We start from the raw sequence: 20,769 nt of genomic DNA, 5'->3' as shown, positions 1-20,769 counted from the left end.
GCACTGGTAGAATGCAAGGATTGTACACTTTTCCTTTCAACGACAGTGGTAGGCTCCCAGTCAGGATTTGGCAATGCCTGCCGTGTGCACTTCAGCCCAATATTATTCTTTCGTAAGTTTCCTTATGAACTACCAAGTAAGTAGGCTCTTTTGTTTGTGTTTTTCCACATATCAACAGTCACTTGACATAGTTGCAACATTTTTCTTCTACTGAGGTGTCCACTTATTTGAATAATGTTTATTTTTCAGCTTTGCGGCAGTCAATATTTGGCTGAAAATAAACGGCCAGCTCATATAACTATCCAACAGTGACACTGCTCTGGGCAGGACTAGCGGACGGAGGACGGAGCCCAGACACATGTGGCATGCCGCTCAGGACACAGCCACCGTCGACAGGCAACACGTGTCCAGTGATGAATGAGGCTTCGTCCGAGGCCAGAAATGCGATAGCGCGGGCCACGTCATCGACGGTTCCAACCCGGCCGAGAGGTATCTCAGCGCCTGCCTCCGACAGCATCTGTAAAAAAGAGAGCCGTTTGAATGGAACGCCTATCATTTTATTACAGCGAAGCTGTTAGCCTCCATTTGGTCGGGAGTTTTCGCGGCGGCGTCCTCGCGGGAAAAAAAAACATTCAGTGAATGAAGCGAGAAATGCATGCATTCTTTGGTATCATGCATACAGCATGCAGAACAGCATTCGTTTCAATAAGAACAAGCGCAAAACAAGCATCCAAACCACGTAATTGATTATTAGGCACTCCTGCTAACAGCGCGAAGCACGTAGCTCTCATTGCATACATAATTGATTATTAGGCACTCCTGCTAACAGCGCGAAGCACGTAGCTCTCATTGCATACGTTTCCATGTAAAGATTGCTGTTGGGCAAGCTGCTGTGGCGACAACAGCTTGCGACGTGGGGAGTGACGTCAGTTGCCTTTTATAGATAAAAAACCCAGCCTACCAATTCATTTCATTGTTTTGCTGCACAGCTATGTGTAGGCAACGTGTGGTTAGGACTCCCGAAGAGCAGCGTGAGTACGAGGTGCAGCAAAGGGAGAAGAAACGGCAATACGACCAATGGCGGCGTGCTGCCGAGGAGTAATTGAGCAATAAAGCATTACATAACCCTCTCAGCAGTCGACGTGGTGGTTTTCAACAGCTTCGCTTGACATCCCCTTTCTAAGGGCCGGGATGACGAGTGAGTTTTTTACAGCGAAGCTGTTACTAGAGTTGGTCGGGATTTTTCGTGTACGCGAGCGCGGCGCTCACACAAAAAAAGTTGCAGTTTAGCCAGAAAGGCGAAGCATCGCTTGCGATAGCAAGTTAGAGGACAGCTATAAAAATAAAGGATACTAGTGTTATTGGCTGTATAAACTTCTAAACACAGGTACACTAACTAAGTTAACAAGCATGGTACCACACGCGCACAAGCAAACATGAACGCATCTAACTCAATGTCCGCGGCACTCGCTGTCAAAACGCTGGAGTGATTCAGTGCGGCAGCAGCAGCGAGCGAATTGGGCTTGATGCCGGCACTCGCATCAACGCGACCTTAGACACCAAGAACACAGGGAGGGCGGACTCAGCCCCCGCCGCAGATAGCTTTCAAGATACAACCGCGCAGGCGGGCTCTCGCGGCGCAGAACGCCCCCCCCCCCCCTCCCCACCATCCCGCCGGAGTGCGCGGCCGCAGTAAAGCGCGGCCCCCTCCACCGCCCCCCCCCCCCCCCCCGGAGACTCCCAGCCCGACGCGAGCGCGTGGCCTAAGTAAAGTGCGGTCCCTCCACTCCCTACCCTCCCTCCGGAGCGTTGTGCGCGACTAGAAGACTGCGCGCTTCCTTCCCGCTTCCCGCCCTGGCGTGCACGAGCCGCGATAGCATGCTGGTATGACAATAGGAAGGTGGTATGAGAACGACGGCATGATTACAATGGGATGCCGGTACTGGAAGTAATCCCGACGGTCAAACCACAGCGTGACCACGACGGCATGACGAGATTCTGATGCCTAAGTTATAATGACAACGATGTAACGACCGTGATGGCGTCAAGACGATATATAGCAAACGCATGACGACTACTGTATTAAGACGGCTCAGCGACGACGATGGTGTGACAACGGCATGGGGGCAATGGAATGACGACTTGTGTGTGAGCACAACGGCGTGGCAATGACTGTATCACGAAACACGTATGACGAAGTTGGAGCGACGACGACGGCACGACCAGTGTCGGATGACAACCGTTGGAGTCACGACGATGGCATAACTGCGGCGGCTGGACGATTATGCTATAACAACGACTCAATAATTGTGACTGTCTGAAGACGACGTAATGACGACAGTGGCACGACAACGGCGCCATAATCAGGATTCGTTGTCGAAAGCGTATTTACGGTAAGCTGACGCAGTATTGACGTCGAAGGCAGCATGACGATGGCATAACCGCAATGAAATGACGTTACTAGTGTGATGGCGACGGTAAAACGGCCGCGTGACGACGACGTAATGACAATGGTATGACGACGACTGGGTGGCGGTGATGGCGCGGCATGACGAGAGTCGGATGGCAATGTTAGAATGATGACGACGGAAAGACCGTGACAGCGTTACGACGACGGTCACACAGGCTTGCGAGAGCGACAGCGTGGGTGATATGACATCGCGGCGATGCATTGTCCCCTCACGCGTTACTCAGCAGCCGGTGTTCCCTTTCGACCGCTGTGCTCCGTCGAGGCGCGCTCGTGCCCGGCGTTCAGGATTCATTGGTACGATTGCATTGAAAGGGGCGGATGCGCGAGAAAATCTGGCAATTGTACACTAAAGCCTAAGCATTCTTTGCCACCGGAAAGGCTATGGGTAGGCGCGTATAAGCTAGGAAAAGCAAGTAAGCAAAACTAATCAAAAACGAGATCACAGCAGAGCCAAACAATGCTTACGCATTAGTAGACAATTCTCAGAATTTTTGTACCTTTCGTACATCCAGGATGTCAGTGGTTAACTGTGCTGGTTAACTGGCTAACTCCCATTGCTCAAACGATGTGTGTGGAGGATTTAATTACTCGTGCTTACTCCCGCACCCCCATGAAACGTGGAAGAGTGTGGGGCGAGTGTTACACCAGGAGCAAGTGTGCGGGCGTTCTGTGGGATACATCTTGGGTGACCACTCATCCCGCTACACACGGACTGTCCCGCATTGAGGACTATTGTCCCTCGCCCCGCAAGCGATACCAAAATCTTCAAGAACGTCCCCGCATTTCACACTTCATTATTACTGTTCGGCAGCGCCTTGAGTTCAGCTGCATCTCGTCACCCTGTTTGAGGACGTGTTAGCTACAAGCACTCCGACCTACCGAAAAAGTCAGCTAGCCACGCGGTTCACGGCGGCGACGAATGTTCCTGGTGCTAGCTGCGCACGCCTTCCCGCCGTTCCCCCCGATGTGCGCCCCCGGTGGAATATTGTTGCCGGTGGCCGAATTTCTATGTTCTTATTATTGCCTTGGTTTCGTGGCGGAGCATATTACAGTGACGTATGGATTAGTTTCGTTTACACACAGATGTACTTGAACATCAACTTGTATCGTTACTCTATAGTACCCTGTTTCAGATATGACAAAAGGTTGCGAGTACAAATTTCTCGGCAAAACATCAAAAAAATTAATTATTGTAGTCAATTCACCGTACTGTCTCAACCTCCCCCCCCCCTCCCTTTCTCGGGTGGCATATCCCGTAATTCGCTAGTAGGAAGGTGGACACCCCAGATACATCGCGCTGTGTTTTGCGAATTTTTGGAAGGAGTTTTAATTTGTCTCAACGCAGTAGCATCGTGTGTGTTCAGCTGTTTGTGCGGTAGTGGATAGACTCTGCGACTGAGACTCTGGATTTCTAGGCGTTAGCTATAGTTGGAAAGGAGGGATATGAGGGAGGTGGTTGGCTCCTGTCGGTTGGTTAGCACTCGAGCATTCGCCCTCGCGTTCCCCTCTAGTCCCGCATGGCCCGGGGTCCACGTAATTTGGTGGGACTGAGAGAGAGAGGTTTATTTGAAGAAAGGTGGAGAGGTCGGCCTGAGCGATAGTTTACTCTGGCCTACTACTTTACACTGGGGAAGGGGGGGGGAGAAAAAGGGCGATGAATGTCGATAAGATAAGGAGGTGCGTATATACATGTCCATCAAGTTGGGGTCATTCTAAAGTTGTGCGTCGAGTCCAGTGGCTTGAAGGAAGGCTATAGTCGCTCCGATGACCACAGCTGCGCTGTTGGCATCAGGCCAAGGACCTAATACAATCTCGTCACATATTGGTCTTTTTAGTAAATCGTTCAATAGTGGAAATAAGGCTCTGCCGTTCTCGCGCGTACGCTGGGCATGAGCAAAATATGTGCTCAAGCGTTTCTGGCACTGGGCAGTGATCGCAGTTGGGACCAGTGTCACTGCAGCCGATGATATGCGTATAACGCCTCGTGTGTGCCACAGCAAGGTGAATCCGGTGTATTATACTCGTTATACTCCTCATTAGCTTATGAGGCATGCGGAACTTCAGTTCTGGGTCCCATTCGTGCAGTCGCCTGCGTCGTCGATCTGGATTCGTCCAGTGCTCAAGTGTGGAGTTGCGCATAACGCACCGAAGCATGGCATTCGTGTCTGTTCGTCAGAACGCAGTGCTCTCTTCAGGCGCATTATTTACAGCTATTCTAGCTTCAGCGTGTGCTTGTTCATGTCCTATCACGCCAGTGTGCAAGTATCCACTGAAAGGTGACATGGTGGCCGCTTTTTGTAGCAATGTCGAGAAGCTCTGCGATTTCGAGAGCTAAAATATAATAAGGGCCTTGTCTCATAGCACACTTGGTGGGACTGAGTGAGTGCAGGGCCTAATACAGTGATTGTGCTGTGGGCGAGTCTGCCTGTCGGGAGATTTTGGCACGCCTGCTGCGATTCTATGACTACCTGCGAGGGTTTGGCGAGCTCATCGTGTTATTTGATAACCAGCGCGGCAGCTATGATGCGCCAAATTAAGAAGACAGACAAGGAAATCGATAAGAGAGATATGTCAGAGAACTAGGAGGTAGTGAGATCTAGAAGAGCTCACCAGTGACACAGATATAAGAGGAGGTCATGCAGGTATCAGTGGATTATTGTGGAATGATAGGAGACCCAATCGATCTACATTACTACCCGCCGCGGTGGCTCAGTCAGCCAAGGCGCTGCGCTGTTGGGCACGATATCGTGGGATTCAATCCCAGCCGCGGCAGCCGCATCTCGATGGAGGCGAAATCCAGAAACGCCCATGTGCTTGCGTTGTAGTGCGCCGTTAAAGAACCCCAGGTGATCTAAATTCATCCGGAGCCCTCCACTACGGCGTGCCTAATAATCAGAACTGGTTTTGGCACGTAAAATATAAGAAAGAAAAACTATCTACATTACTGCCGTTTCAACTGTACAGAACGTTAGAATTTCTTTCTCTTTTGCAGTTCTAGCTTTATGTACTGCATCGAAGCTGTAGCCTTGTGCCCTTTTCTTGACTTATTTCCCCTCAGTGCTAGGTTTCGTTTGACGAATTCACCGTAGCGCGTACAACTAAGCAGTAAGAACGAGCTTTAAATTTGTACTTCAGTACAGAAAGATCAGAATAGCTCACCAGCGCTTGCGAGTCCTCGTACTTCGTTGTGACAGTTCAGTACCACCACAAAGCGCTCAATGCACACAACAAGGTTGGTACCGAGTTAAAAGCTTATCAGTTGTCATGTGATCAGTGTGTATATTGCATATATGTTTTCAAACCAAAAAACAATATTACGGGACAACTCATCATACGATGACTGTCGAAAGTAATGTGATTAGCATTCGAGGAATGTAGCGACACACCTTCTTTTCTGAAGACAAGTTTCATCTGTAGTTTTATTCTAAGATCCCGTTGAATCAGCTATATGTGACGCAATCCGGTATCTTCCTTTGTTGCTATAGCTCTCGCTTGCGAAAGTCCCCCATGCGCACGACAGCATGACGATGACTGTATTACGCTGACGCACTGATGACATTGGAAGGATGAAGAAGAAATGACGTCGAAAGAACAACAAAGTAGGTATGACGACAATGGCCTTCCAGACTTACAAAAGCCTGAGGTGGTTCCGGATTACGGCAATAGATTACAGCCTGCCAAAGGCCTTAGCACTCAAGGCGTCAAACAGATGCACTTCACCGCAATAGAGCAACAGTAAGCTAGTAATAACAGAAATAGATTGGTCTTGATGTGGTAGCATCGCTTCAGCATTAACGGGCATGGCCGGTTGATAGTGTGCATTGAAATGTACAAGGCGGTGCGTAACAGAGCATCTTACATTTTTACAGTGAGCGTGGTGGGTGGGGATTGGGGGCACGTATTGAGCGGTACGCATGTTTATAGTTCGTTCGGACACGAAACATTGTGTGCCATTACGACTTGCAAGTTATTTCAAGAGCAGCCGACACAATTCATGGAGTTGTGAATGATCGATGCCTTGACGCATTGATGGTGGTAAGTGGTGCGATATAAAATCCAGTTCTCTTATTAACAGTGCAATTGAAGCCGACGACTGCAGCATAATGCAGAGCTTTCGTACTGAGAACGCAAACATAGGCTATGGCATAGCGTATAAGATAAAAGTAACCGTGCTGACTACAGCGCATGCCCAGAAAACTGTCGCGTCCTGGCCGTAAGGTGGCTACAACCGGCGGGAGCTATTTCCCCATTTTAGTGAGTGAACACCAAGTGTTTAGCGCTGCAGTGTCATTATTTTTGTCGCCATGGAGACAGTGTGATATTTAAAAACCCGGTCGCTTCCATCAAAGGGGGTGCTACCCGATGGAGAGCTATCAAGTCGCCCTCATGCACGTGTCACCCGTTTGCTCCTAACTGATGCTTGTGTTTGCTTTGTCTCATGATCTTCGGGGGCAATATATTAGTATAAATGTAGCATTCTTTCAAGGAATCGTTTTTTGGGGCACCCGGCTTAAATAGAGAAATTTTATTACCTATACATCGCCTCTGAGATTCGTCGACGCGCGGGGTTAGCAACGCATGCCACCCGATCTTATTTGCGATGTGCTGCAAATGTTTGTCTTGTGCTTTGTATTTGGTATGAGCATGCTATAACAAGCATTTTGTCTGGATGATCATCGTCAATAGTCACGAAATATCAGAGTGTGTTCAATGCTGTGCGTGTTGCACTACCAACAAAAACAGTTAGTGAGCGTCTTATGCCAGCTTTTAATGAATTCCGCCACTGGTTAAGAGAATGCCTCGCCAAGCAACAGCAAGGCCTACGTGCTGCTGTAAACATCTGCATTTACGTTAGCGGTATGGCTATTCTAAATTACGGTTGCGCCCATCTGTGTAGCGCACCACAGCGTTAGCGATGCAGCGCACGGTGACACTAACGCAGTTACCTTAAGCTATCCTAAGACTCCCTGGTATCTCGTTTTCGCATATCTTGGCACGCCAGAAAATCAAAGCCCGGGCGACACCGCGTCCCATTGATTTGACGTTTCCGTTGAAGGCCGCATATCTTCTATTTAAGCACCGACAATAAGTGAATCGCGAAAATTATTTAAGATTCCTTTTGGGTAAAGTATCAGACCAAACGCCAACAAAAATCACAGCATATCCACGGGGTGAATGATGATGAGTGGGCGAAGCTCCGGAGGGAATCATCGGATCTCCCGCTTAAGGGGACGCTAGCACAAACGCGTTAGAAACGTGCAGTACTCTCTAGTAAGGGGGAGCGGCCACAGCGTCTTACGCAGCCATTTACACATGGCGGAACGTGCACCGCGTTTGCCGACGCCATCACATGAGTGCTGAGAGACTATACCCCCCGTATTCATAAACGCTCCTCGACTTGAACTTGACTTGCCACCGCTTTGGGCAGCGCGTTCGAAACGCGTTGAAGGTAAGGCGGAGAGGCCACAGCGTCTTACACCAGCTTCTTACACGGGCCGTAACACGCTAGCACAAACGCGTTAGAAACGCGCTAGAAACGCGGCCTTTCGTTAATGTTGGGTATTTATTGCCATCGTGGTGCGTGTGTCCATGTCCGCTTCGTGGCGTAGTGGGCTAACGCCGTGCGCTCGGAAAGGAGCGGTCCCTGTTTCGATTCCGCGCTACGGACACAACTTCGGAATTTTTTTCTCATTTTTCTCAGACTGGTTACACACTACTACTACGACGACGGGGACGGAAGTGCGTCCACCCTCCCATAACTTTTTCCTAAGGTCATCGATTTTGTTCCACGGTCTGCGGAGTCTCCGAGTGAGGGCTTGTGATATTTGGAACAATATATGATTTTTCAAATAAAAGCACACTCTTGAAATAAAAGTGGCTCTCCCGTAAATTCGCACTTTTTCCACAAGTTCAAGAGCAATTCATACCTTTTCTTTTTTCTCGGCATTGTTGATGTGTCCGAATGCCATCTTAGTGTCAGTTATGCCTGGACTGGAAGAAAAAGCAAGAGTGCACATAACGACTGATTAACGTAGCCTTCCCGAAGCAAGGTCATCGATTTTGTTCCACGGTCTGTGGAGTCTCTGAGTGAGGGCTTGTGATATTTGGAACAATATATGATTTTTCAAATAAAAGCACACTCTTGAAATAAAAGTGGCTCTCCCGTAAATTCGCACTTTTTCCACAAGTTGCAAGAGCAATTCATACCTTTTCTTTTTTCTCGGCATTGTTGATGTGTCCGAACGCCATCTTGGTGTCAGTTATGCCTGGACTGGAAGAAAAAGCAAGAGTGCACATAACGACTGACTAAGCGTAGCCTTCCCGAAGCATTTTGTATGAGGGTGAGAGCCATGACTTCCATTTTTTTACTATAACCAGCATGATAACATTGTTATCGAGTTTTTCTGCATGCTTTGGTTGGTGGTGACTGTGTACAACTAGAAAAACAAGGAACTTTCTTCAGCACTGGTTTAGCGCAACCTCATTGCTGCGTCAGTCCTGTGGCTAGCCCCGACACATTCTGTCTGCAGAGACCGGTGCAGGTCCAGCCGCCCCTTTATTTAAGTCAAGTTTATTTACAACATATGCGGAGCATACTGTTGAAATTAAGGCCCTCTTCCTGCCTCAACGGAACGTTACAAACGCTACCACTATTCCGAATCAAAGTGGGGCCTCAACATCGCCGCCTGCGCAGCGACCCAGGCACCTCTGCGAGAAACAGCGCTTGTTCAAAATGTAGTTTAACAGTAAAGGTAAAAAAAGTACAAGTGCCAGTTTTTAAGAGTTCAAAACACATGGTACGAGCCGCACATTCTGAACACGTAAAGCACAAGTAAATCTACGAGTTTACAACAGGCAAGTGAAATTTATTAAAGATAAAAATGTTACGCAGTTGCCTGCATCATAGTACCGCATCCCTACTGATGCAGTTATCGAGCTCGTCTTTGCCGAGCTGTCCCAAAACTGTTACACTCGTCCGCTCGAGATAATATCTCCTTTTGAGCGTTTTGAACGCGACACGTTCGCAAAGCGACACGACACAGTTTGTGTGTCGCTTTGCGCATGGCAGCACTGGGCAGGTAATTTCTAATTCTTCAAACACTGTTTCACATTTCTTTGGGGGGAAGTTCGTGTTTAAAAAGCAACATGCCTGCGCGGCATACGCATCACAGTCGCAGCGTAAGCTGGTGGAGCGGCCTAAGAGTAGCAATTTCGGCACCATGCACAACAGTGTCTCCGCGGCAAAGTCTCTTCGCCTCGTTTTGACGAGAGCAATCTCAACTGTCCGCCCGGCGTCGACGGCGAGCTGCGGTTTGTAATGCTCTCTGCACAGCAGTCTGCTGAGCTCGATGATGCTTGGTTGTAGCCGCACACGTAGCTCTACGATTCGCTTCTTCAGCAGCGGTTCACACCTTGCGACGAGACGCCATAACATGTACCGAAGAGGTACCGAGAATACGTGGCGCACATCTCACATCGGTATCGCGTTTACTGCGCGCCTCGTCTGAATCGCATCTCGTTGTCTGCGCCTGTGCACGCGGCTTTTTCAGGTGCCTTAACTAGATGGCGCCACCGTAGTGGTGGAGGCTCGGGTCGTCTGCACCTGCGCACCGGCCTAGGGTGCGCTTATAGGGCCTTTTTCTGACGCTGTTAGCAAGCGCATGCGTGGCTCAGTGGGGAAGTATCCGACTCCCACGCGGCGGGCCTGGGTTCGATCGCGGCGGAGACCGGGTACTTTTTTTCGCATTTCGGGCGATAGCGGTTATGCGGCGGCGGCGGACAACAACGCCAACCGGAATGGCTATTAGAATGAGCCCATAACAGCTTACGCTGTAAAACATGGCGTCCAGTGGAGGCAACGTATGTCTTTCTGGTCCGTCGTTGTGGAATAGAAGCATTTCGCCGTCGACCAGCTATTTGGACAACAGTGATTCGGAAACGGATGTTTACTTCGTTTATGGAAGCAAACAATAGCGATGACTTCGAAAGTAGCAGTTCATCAGGAGAAGAAGAGTGCTCAGAAGACACTATTGCGAGTGTGCGTCATTGGCGGCGCAACGATGTGAAGGACATTCCTACGAAAGCTCCTCGGCTTCCGTTGTTGGGCGTCTCTGGTAAGGCGATCAATATAACATTGCCTGATGACTTGATAAGACTTTCCGAACAGCGATCTTGCTCTCTTTTTTTTATTGCTGATTACCAGCAGGTAGCTGGCGCCCTTTATCATGAGCAATAATAATCTTTAACATACTAATTTGACTTAGTATGTGCTTGAATTTTTTTTCAACACCGATAACTTGCTTTTTAGAAGGAAAATATTCAATATCACTTTTTTAACTCAGCAATTTGGGCACAGAAATTGTCAAAATAAAAAAAAATTGTTAAGGGGTAATGCAAGTTTCGCGATCACGGCATTTGCCGCACAGGAATTAATTTTCCAGCTTAAGCTGGAACGCGCATGTTGGACAGCGGCCATGATCACCAGCGCAACTAAGACAGCAGTCGGTCGAAGCCCGGTTTATTGAATCACCCAATGCTTAAGCATTGGGTGATTTTAATGGAATATTTTAAAATAGCTGTGAAATAATTGCCACCAGATTTCAAGGAAGTAGACGTCTTGTCGTGAGAACTATTGATGCTCATCTCCGAATCGTCATTTTGCACTCAAATGCCTTTCGCGCCCGGTATGTGTCTCGCCGTTTCTGTACTGCGATGTGCAGTGCTCCGACAGCAAGCCAGGACATATCAGAAAACAACGGAGAGGTGTGAAATGACTTTGTGATCAGACAGTGGTGAAAAGACACATAATCTCGTGAAGTGTAAACTAAATTCAATTGTACTTTATGAATGTTGCGCTATTTTATTGGAGCTATGCAAGGGTTCAAAATTGATTTTAATATTACGCACTTGATTAGCAGACTTGCTGCCGCTGTTTACTTACTTGACTGAGTTAACTCGAATCCCATATTGGGCGAACTCTGAAATAAACACAGAAGGTAGTTAGCTGCTGAGCATAACATGAGGAGCGTCATTTCGTATGGGTAATTGCGACACGTAAACAATAAGTTGATTGGGCTCAGTTGACTTCTCTCAATAGTCAAGCAAACTAATGTGGATAATCTAATGAAAACTTCACAAGTGTGTATCAATACGTTCAAATGTTTTATTACTATGATGCGGACATCCTCTTAGCGTACTCTAAAAACACGTAGGCCATCACATTAAGGTCGTGACGGCATGATATGTTAAAATTATTAAGTCTATCAGCGTTTGTTCTAGTAGTTGGAGTATCGAATCAAGCTTATGCATGAAGTCGCCGCCTCGTGGCTAAAATTATTGTTGGCTGATCAATGTCTCCTTCACGTAAATTCTTTGAACGGATCGAATGATCCAATTAGTTCATGATTCATTTAAACGGCCCGTCAAATCAAATTTTACGAAATAATAGGTTCATATTATGTTTCCTGATTTCGGAATTTCAACTAGTGTGGCGACATCAGCTTGTTGTGAAGGATGGGCTATAGGTACGTACACGCAGGAAGAGGTACACATGAAAACACAAAAACGGCACACCCGGCACTAATTTCAACATATTTCTATATTTTTCAGGAGTGCCGTGTGAATTTTATGATTATCAACGCCCATACCATGTGCCATATCAACAGAAAAACACACAAAAAATACACAAGAGAACACTGCAATTAAGCGACGAAGATTGAACAATGAAATCCCCAGTAAGTTAGTCCATGCACAGATATTCTAGTTCCCTGAATGGCAGAGCCACTATTCGTTTTCCTATGCACCAGGTTTCGAAACAGCAATGCGTTCTGTTTCATAGATCAGTCAGGTTACTTCTTGACTTATGCTTGCCTAAAAATGAATTTCTTTCAAACAGTGGACGACAGCAACACTTCTTACAGCAGAGCCACTAGAACCCAGCAGAAACTACTTTTCATGCGTTCTTGCTGTATTCGCGTAGCCAATCAATAATACACCGTCTTGTCTCACAAATATACCACTGAACACACGACAGTGTATTACGATATATAACATAACACCAGTAGTTAAGATACTTTTGTCAGTGTCCTTCCTCACGCTTTTCTGTCTTGACGCAAATGGAATTTTACCTCGTACACAATCTCGCTGGCGTATTGAGGTCTCAAAAAAGTCACGCTAACATTTTCTCGCATAATTACTTTCTTCAACAAATGTGATAAGCAATAATTATGTGGAATCACTGCTGCCGTCTTCACAACGCTCGTAGTGGCAGCAGTTGCATACTTGGCATGTTTTGGTGTACCCTGCGTGAGCAGCCCATTCGCTACTGATAGCAGGAGATGATTGAGATATCCTGCGACACGCAAACATGAGGCTTGCTGATCAAATCTATCCCTCGGTAAATCCGGACAACATTGTCTTAGTGCTCTATCTCAAACTCTATCAATACTTCTAATAAATTCGGAGTGAGAAGAATGAAGCGGTAAAAGCGGTTTCCTTGCTCGGGGATTATATGACCAAAGGCTATGATGTTCAGCGAACACAAATTCCACGCCGAAGAATCAAATGATCCTGTAAACTGGCACTTCAATGGCCTCTCCAAGTAGTTTACAATATTCCCGAAAAATGGTTAGCCTTCAGCACTGAGATTTCAAAACGAATTATCATGGCAGTCAAGAAGGAATGCAAAATTTTCTATCTCGCACATTATAACCGTGTAGAAGTTCTGATACTACTTTTTCAACAACTGAGCTAAAACAGTTTGCTGAGCGCAGAAGCAAGACCGTATCCTACGCAGGCAGTTTCGTCTAGCAGAAAGGCACAGCCATGTCATTGAGTATAAGCAGACAACAAATAAAAGCTCAGAATTTCTGTCAAAATAGCAATCAATGGGCTCAGCACCCTCTCGACAAAAATGTAGATCACCAAATTCATCTAGCGCTTCCGATGCACTTTGTTAGGCGAGACTGCTGAGGGGAATAATGCAAGACTTCTCTTAAGTCGAGCATAGTTTCTTGCTGAGTAGTGGTCACAGATTGTACCAAGGTTCCGCATATACTGAAAGGACAAGGCGACGTACTTTTTCAAGTGCCTAATTCACAAATAATCAGCCTTAGCGGAACTTCAGGCCCACGTGGTTCAGGCCTGAAGAACATGTTCAGAGTTTTTCATTTTTGCGCTTTTCGCGGTGTCTGTCACCACCCTTTCAAAATTAGTTTAGTTAACTTCCAAAACGCCAGTGCCAACGAGCCACAATTTGCCATTGTGCTAAGGAACCATTTTTGTCAGTTTTCAAGGTATCTTCAGTACCAGAAGAGCATTCAACATCTCAATATTGCCTCGTGTGATCATGATTTCGAATTCTCTTCGAAATGTTGCTGTTTACATTCACTATTCCGAACAATCGAAAGTTTCTCCGTAGTTACATTGCTTTATCTAAGACAAGAAAATATACTGCTTCGGAAAATGAGTTAAAATGCCAACACAGCGGCTGACTACGCATTTTACTATACGTAACAAGAATGCTGTTATTTCTTCGTTATGGCTCTTTTGTTTAAGGAGGGATGCTAGCCAATATCGTTCAAAAAAGCATTCTTTCAATTCCGATACCAAAACTACTTCATTTCACGACAAATATATCCTCCAAATTTGATGTACGCACTTAAAACATTTCAAATGTAGAGCCAAATTTGCCTTCCGCCCATAATTATTGGCTTGGCTTTATAGCGATTTGACAGAACTCGTTCTTTAATAGAACCAGATAAATGCACGTACCTTCCTTTTTTTTACTGTTGCAGTTGACGATATCAATTATAAATGATTTCAGCTTTTCAGAGTTTTGAACATTCACCGAAATGGCCTTGCTGACCATTGGCGCTAGCGCTTGTATGTAGACCACTCAGCGACTCAAACGCGATAATCAGCCCGAAGGGTGAGAGGCACATTCTGCTCTACCGCTGGGAGCTGGGGACACCCAGCTGATGTATTGTGGTGTATGACGAAAACGAGGGTGTTCGTGACACATGGTGACCGCATATGGCCCCCTGGCGATCATTGAGTGTGAGCCGGTGTCGCAAAAAGTGCGAGCCGCCGTACAGGCAGGTCATCCCGTTTGAATCGCTGAGAACTCTACATCAGCGGTATTGTTCGTCGTATATGTAATTCCCTAAAATCGTTAATACAGAGTAGTCGTGTTCACATGCTGCACCCTGGAGACAGAAGTGCCTCGTTTCTTACCAAACCTAAAGTACGCGCCTATTTAGCTGAAACAGGCATGTTACCATGCACCAACAACGTGGTCAGGTAGCGATCACAAGGGTCAGCCCCATGAAGATCGCTGGTTTCACGCTCAATTGCTCCTACGTAAACCACAAGAAAAACTAGACTAATGGCCAGGAAAGGTGTTACGGAGAAATCACTGGTAAATTATGTTGAAAATTATGACTCTCCCAAATTTTTTTTACTTTATGGTTCACTACTAAAAATTTAAACGGGAGTTCTGAGAAACAATATGCTTGCATTCAAAAGAAATACCTCCGCAACTAACTTCTTGCTACGAGATTTAGCCTAATTGTTGTAAATCATCTAATGCATTTACCGAACTAAAACTATTGTGTTACTTCAAGTAAATTGTTCTTTCAATATAAAAACATTATTTGCTAAGTTAGAACTTTATCTTAAAGCGAATCGCAAAGTGAATGCTGTTATTTTAGTTCAGTCCAAAGGCCACTGAGTGATTATTATTTGACAAAAATTTAAACGCTCGAATTGCAATAGTTTTTAAATAATATTTGACCAAAGTAAACAAACGGATAGGTATGAAAGCTTACAATTGCTACACATCTAAATATTTTTAATACATCTTGGTATGCATATTGAAGATTTCCATTAGAAAGCAAATCCGCGTTTTAAGAAATGTTTATTCACAATAAGGTGGGTCGTGTTCCTGTTACTGAGCCGTACTGCACAATACACGCACTGCGTCGGCTGTTCAGGGCAGGCTTCCCGCTAGTTGCGTGGCTCGTTAATCTTTGTAAATTAGTTATTGTAACGTGCAGCAATTTGACCAAAATTGCCTTCGCAGTTCAGCTTTCTTGGTCCTGGTGTGCCCGCTGTATTTTTGGCAATGAGCATTAGTAGGTTGTCCACTGTGACCTTATCAACTTTGTCACTATCATCAAAACATTATTTAAGGTGCACCAGAGCACGAAGGCGAAGGGATCTAGCTAACCTGTTTTGTTAAAGGCCGATTTTATTTTATGCCTGGAAATTGCGTAATCTGACACCATTTGATTTCCTCACGACATCCCATCTGTTTACATTCCTTTAACTGCGTGCGTGACTTGGCTAGTAAAAGCAAGCTCCGCTTTAAAACGCTACGCGAGAGAACGTGGAACGAGTGCTGAAACACAGCGAGTAAACAGTAGCAGGGTACCATACAGCCTAACGAGCGGCAGAAACAGTTTTCAATAGCACACGCCACAATTTATCGTTGGACGACTTACCGTAAATGTTGGGACACACGTGTGGAGTTTTTTTTTTTTTTTTTTTTTTTTGCTGTAGAAGCAGCGGGATGCTATAATGTACAAGCACACATGCTTCTATCAACATGCCTGATCATGAACATAGATTTTGGTTGAGCCATCGACCTTAAGCAAACGTTGACCCGTCTCGACGCCTCAGTGGCCACGGCGTTCCTTTCTTCCCAAGAAAACGCGGTCTTGAGCCGAGACGCGGTGGCCGCCATCGTCCCCGGAACTTTCGAACAATAGCCCTTCAGAATTCCGTTGAACTTCCCCGCAATACACTAGCGTAACTTAATCAGCGGCATTTTAAAAAATATTTCAGGTGATCGGCCGAGTTGCTACAAGTTTCATATTCAAACATAGGTCACTGCCTTCTAATAACATACGCATTTACGGCACTAAGACAATCATTAGTGCAGCGTTATAGCAGTAGTTTATTCCTGCCCAACGCATTGCTATAATGCTCAAGGAAATTAGGACCTACTGCCGCAAAAGTATGCATTATTAGGTAGAATTGCGCTCTCGACGTTGCTATCTGAAAGCTATTCGAGCTCAGCCCTTCTTTTGCTATGTATTTTATGAAATGAGGCCCATTGAGCTAGGCAAGTCTATTGCGGTGAAGTTCAGCAAACTGCTGAAGTCCGAAATTGCTGGAAATGCCGATGGTGCGTACCGTGCACCATGTTTTAGGTGCACTGTGAAGTTAAAGTGTTCGAAATTATTACGCAGCCCTCCGCCAGGGCATCCTTCATAACCAGCCATGCAGTTTGGGAGGTTAATCACCACAATGATGTAAGAGAATCGTTGGTAAAGCTGTGCGTTCGTTATCAGTAAGAATATCCTGTTGTATTTGTGGCCTTCTACCGCACAGCCTCAGCAACATTTGGCTGCGTTCTTCCGTAGGGTTTACTGACCACCGCTGCTTCCTGTAGGACTCTAACGTTTCCCTAGCGTCTAAGAAATCCTGCAAAAACTAGACAGGCGCTAGGGAAAAACTCGCGGAACTGCGGGGCAGTAGGCGGAACAATGTTTTTCATACCACACTTCTTGTCAACTGTGCTAGAAGCTCTAAATGAAGCATACTTAATCTATGTCGGAAAAAATAATGAAAGTGGTCTTCAAACATTCTAGATTCTGTCTAGAGCCTTGCGGCGGCAATAAATTGAAGATCACTAGTGCGCTGTCGGATTGCTAATTGTAAGATAAATTATCTTAAGATGTTCAACTTACCTAACGCAGATGATCGAGTCAGCTGATCCAATCCAACTTTGCTAATTGAGTATGATGCAAGACGTTTTAGCTAATGGGAGTAAAGAATAGAGAGTTTGCACCTATTAGATATGTGCACTGGGAAAATTAAAGTGCACAGGAAAAGGCAACAACCTCACCCGAAACATTCAGCATCGCACTAAGTGAAATACGGTATGGTTAAAGCAACTGTGTGACCTTAGTGTATAGTACTTAGTCATGCTCATGAGTCATGCTCATGACTATGACTTCTACCACCATCCTTTAGTCTTTCCTTCAACTTAATACCCACGTCCGAAGCCAATTCAGTGGTTGTTGAGTGTTGATCTTTTTTCGCTGAGTCATTGTCATTTTTGCTGAGTCATGCTCATGACTATAATTTCTACCAGCATCCTTTAGTGTTTCCTTCAACTTAGTACCCACGTCCGAAGCCAATTCAGTGGTTTTTGAGTGTTAATCTTTTTTCGCTGTGTCATTCTCATTTTTGCTGAGTCATGCTCATGACTATGACTTCTACCACCATCCTTTAGTGTTTCCTTCAACTTAGTAACCACGTCCGAAGCCAATTCAGTGGTTTTTGAGTATTAATCTTTTTTCGCTGAGTCATTGTCATTTTTGCTGAGTCATGCTCATGACTATGACTTCTACCAGCATCCTTTAGTGTTTCCTTCGCTTACAACCCACGTCCGAACCAACCCATTTCAGTGGTTTTTGAGTGTTTTTTTGCAGAGTCATTCTAATTTTTGCTAAGTCATGCTCATGACTATGATTTCTACCAGCATCCTTTAGTGCTTCCTTCAATAGCAACCCACGTCCGAACTCATTTCAGTGGTTTTTGAGTGGTAATCTTTTGTCGCTGAGTCATTGTCATTTTGCTGTGTCATGCTCATGAATATGACTTGACTCAGCAAAATATGACTTGAATATGACTTGACTCATGAATATATCGTTTATTGTTTCCTTCACTTAGTACCCACCTCCGAAACCATTTCAGTGGTTTTTGAGTGGTAATCTTTTTCGCTGCATCATTGTCATGACCTACATGACACGCATGTCATGACATTTATGTTATAACCTATCACTTATGTTCCTCATATACTCTTGTCATAGTATGCCAATTTTGATATATACCAAGTTAACGAAACGACCATGAGAGCACAAACTCGTAGGCTGCTAGATAGATAGACACTGTCAAAGTAGCAAATGTTCGCCAAGAAATGCGTCGCATTTAATAAACATCATGCAGTTTCCAAGGTTGGAAGCCAACGAGAGCGAAACTATGTCTTTATTTGCTACAACATAACTGTCATGCTCATATGTAGCTACCTCCTGAGAATGGTAGCTACCTCCTGAGAATGTGTTTCCGAAACAAATAAGCAGCACAGGTGTGAGGAGCTTATTCAGGCACAAACAAGTCTGATGAGGATTGGTTAACAGAGTACTCAAACAGAAGAATTACTTAGGATAGAAACACTACTACCCCATATTGTCAGAGTCCGTAGAGGATTATTCCACGCCAAAAATCCTAGACAGTGCGCTCAATCACCTCCAATTTATTTTAAAGAATCATAAAAACTCACTCTGTCGCACTCTATGTCCTCGTATATTACTTCTGGCAGATATTGTATCTGTCTGTGGTTTCGTTATCGCAGACGTAACCTCAAACAATGTTGAAAGAAAAGTGGGTATATTGCGCAGATTTAAAATTTGTTGTCAGTGAATGAAGCTTGCATATTCAAGCTCGTTAGTGGCCATTTGTTTGATACGGGGTGCGTAGAGATGAAACAACCGTGATCCTGGAAGCTTTTAAATTCTTTAGAACAGCATGAAAAATATTTGAGTAGCCGGAACAGTGTAGCCTCCAATGCAATACCACATGAGGCCAACTCCAGATGCACTGCCTCACGTATCATGGTGTCACACATTCTAACATGATTCACTCTCCCTAGCTGTCGCCTTCTACGGTAGGTGCATTCTCCTACTGAAAGGTTATTGAAAAATGTAAACCCCATACGCTAGGGCAGGGGAGGAGAGAGAGAAACGAGAAGGGAAAGGTAGGGAGGTTAACCAAGGACGTGCCCGGTTGGCTACCCTACGCTTGGGGAGAGGAAAAGGGGAAGAATAGATAAGGAGCGAGAATACGAAAAAAAACACATAAAGAGTCAGTTATTCACACAGTCAGTCGCAGAGGAAGGTCCACTGTCACAAGCGCTCATATAGTCCAGTCTCCTTCAAGAACTGAAGAAGAGCTTTTGTGGCCTTTCGCATGCAGGAATGCGTAGGCCATGGTCCCAGAATCTTTTCCTCTGACAGCACTCTGCTATCTAACATGCTGAGTTGAGTTTGAAGAATCCGTCGTTGAGCGTCAAAAGCTGGGCAATGACACAGAAGGTGCTCTAGCGTCTCATCGCAGCCGCACAAATTGCATGCCGCACGGTTAGCCATTCCTATTAGGAATGAATAGGAATTTGTAAATGCGACGCCCAACCACACGCGACACAGTAAAGTTGCTTCACCACGGGAGAGTCCAGGTGGCAGGCAAAGTTGCAATTTAGGGTCGAGAGAATGCAAGCGTGAGTTGCTGAAACCTGGTGAATTCCATCTTTGAAATGTGATGTGGCGAGCAAGTGATTGAAGTTGCCGCGCAGCGTCCGTTCTTGAGAGTGGTATAGGCACTCGCTGATGTTTTTGATGAGCCGAGCGAGCAGCTTCATCGGCGCTGTCGTTGCCAACAATTCCGCAGTGGCTCGGCAACCACTGAAATACCATGTCGTGTCCTTTCTCAATCGCGTGGCGATGAGCTTGTCTTATTTCGTACACTAGCTGTTCGTGTAACCCGTGACGTAGGGCAAACTGCAGAGTTTGTAGGGCTGCTTTCGAATCGCAGAAAATGGCCCAGCGATTTGGTGGTTGCTGGAGCACGTAATGGATTGCACCTTGAAGAGCCGCAAGTTCTGCTGCTGTCGACGTGGTGTTGTGAGAGTACTTAAATTGCAAAGAGACGGCGTCCGATGGAACAACCACTGCTCCGGTTGAACTGTTGAAATTAGTGGAACCGTCCGTGTAAATATGTATTCGGTCAAGATAAGACTCGTGTAGGCAAAGCAAGGACAACTGCTTCAGGGCTAAGGGCGACAGGTCTGATTTCTTAGCAATCCCAGGAACTGAGAGGCACACGCGAATTTGCCGGAGACACCACAATGCCGATGTTGGGCGTTTTGCAGGCTTGAAGCCAGAAGGTATCGACTCGTGTTGTCTCGTCACAATACTACAGTATGTAGCCTGTGGTCGTCGCGCTGGCAAACTGGCTAAATGGTGGGATGGTAGTCGCGAAAGGTGTCGAATGTGCGCTCTTAGCGTCTCTGCGATGATATGGGTGGTGATCGGATGCTCCTGTGCAATGACAATCATCGCAGCTGTCGAAGAACATCTCGGAAGGCCAAGACATGTCCGAAGTGCTTGTGCTTGTACGCTCTGTAGTGCAAGGAGATTAGTCTTGCATGTGTTAGACAAGACTGGAAGACTGTA

The 20,769-nt window shown here is 46.0% G+C and overlaps 1 protein-coding gene across 2 annotated transcripts in view; it reads right to left on the bottom strand.

Annotated features, from left to right (window-relative positions):
• Window positions 1-224: 224 nt before the first annotated feature.
• The window catches only part of LOC119459108 (uncharacterized oxidoreductase TM_0325), a 39,433-nt gene continuing 18,888 nt past the window's right edge, over window positions 225-20,769 (bottom strand). The window contains exons 6-9 of one of the 2 annotated variants that reach the window (XM_049671148.1): window positions 17,224-17,293; window positions 11,412-11,448; window positions 8,678-8,741; window positions 225-517 (exon numbers count right to left, since the gene is read on the bottom strand). In XM_049671148.1, coding sequence (XP_049527105.1) covers window positions 299-517; window positions 8,678-8,741; window positions 11,412-11,448; window positions 17,224-17,293 — 390 coding nt within the window. In that variant the 3' untranslated portion in view covers window positions 225-298. Of the gene's footprint in view, window positions 518-8,397; window positions 8,462-8,677; window positions 8,742-11,411; window positions 11,449-17,223; window positions 17,294-20,769 lie in introns of both variants that reach the window. The other variant, XM_049671149.1, reaches the window with a different exon arrangement.

Source organism: Dermacentor silvarum, chromosome 7, assembly GCF_013339745.2.
Source record: "Dermacentor silvarum isolate Dsil-2018 chromosome 7, BIME_Dsil_1.4, whole genome shotgun sequence".
In the NCBI taxonomy this organism is placed as follows: Eukaryota; Metazoa; Arthropoda; class Arachnida; order Ixodida; family Ixodidae; genus Dermacentor; species Dermacentor silvarum.
Note: the sequence above shows the minus strand (reverse complement) of the source record. Positions and strands in the feature narration are given on the sequence as shown.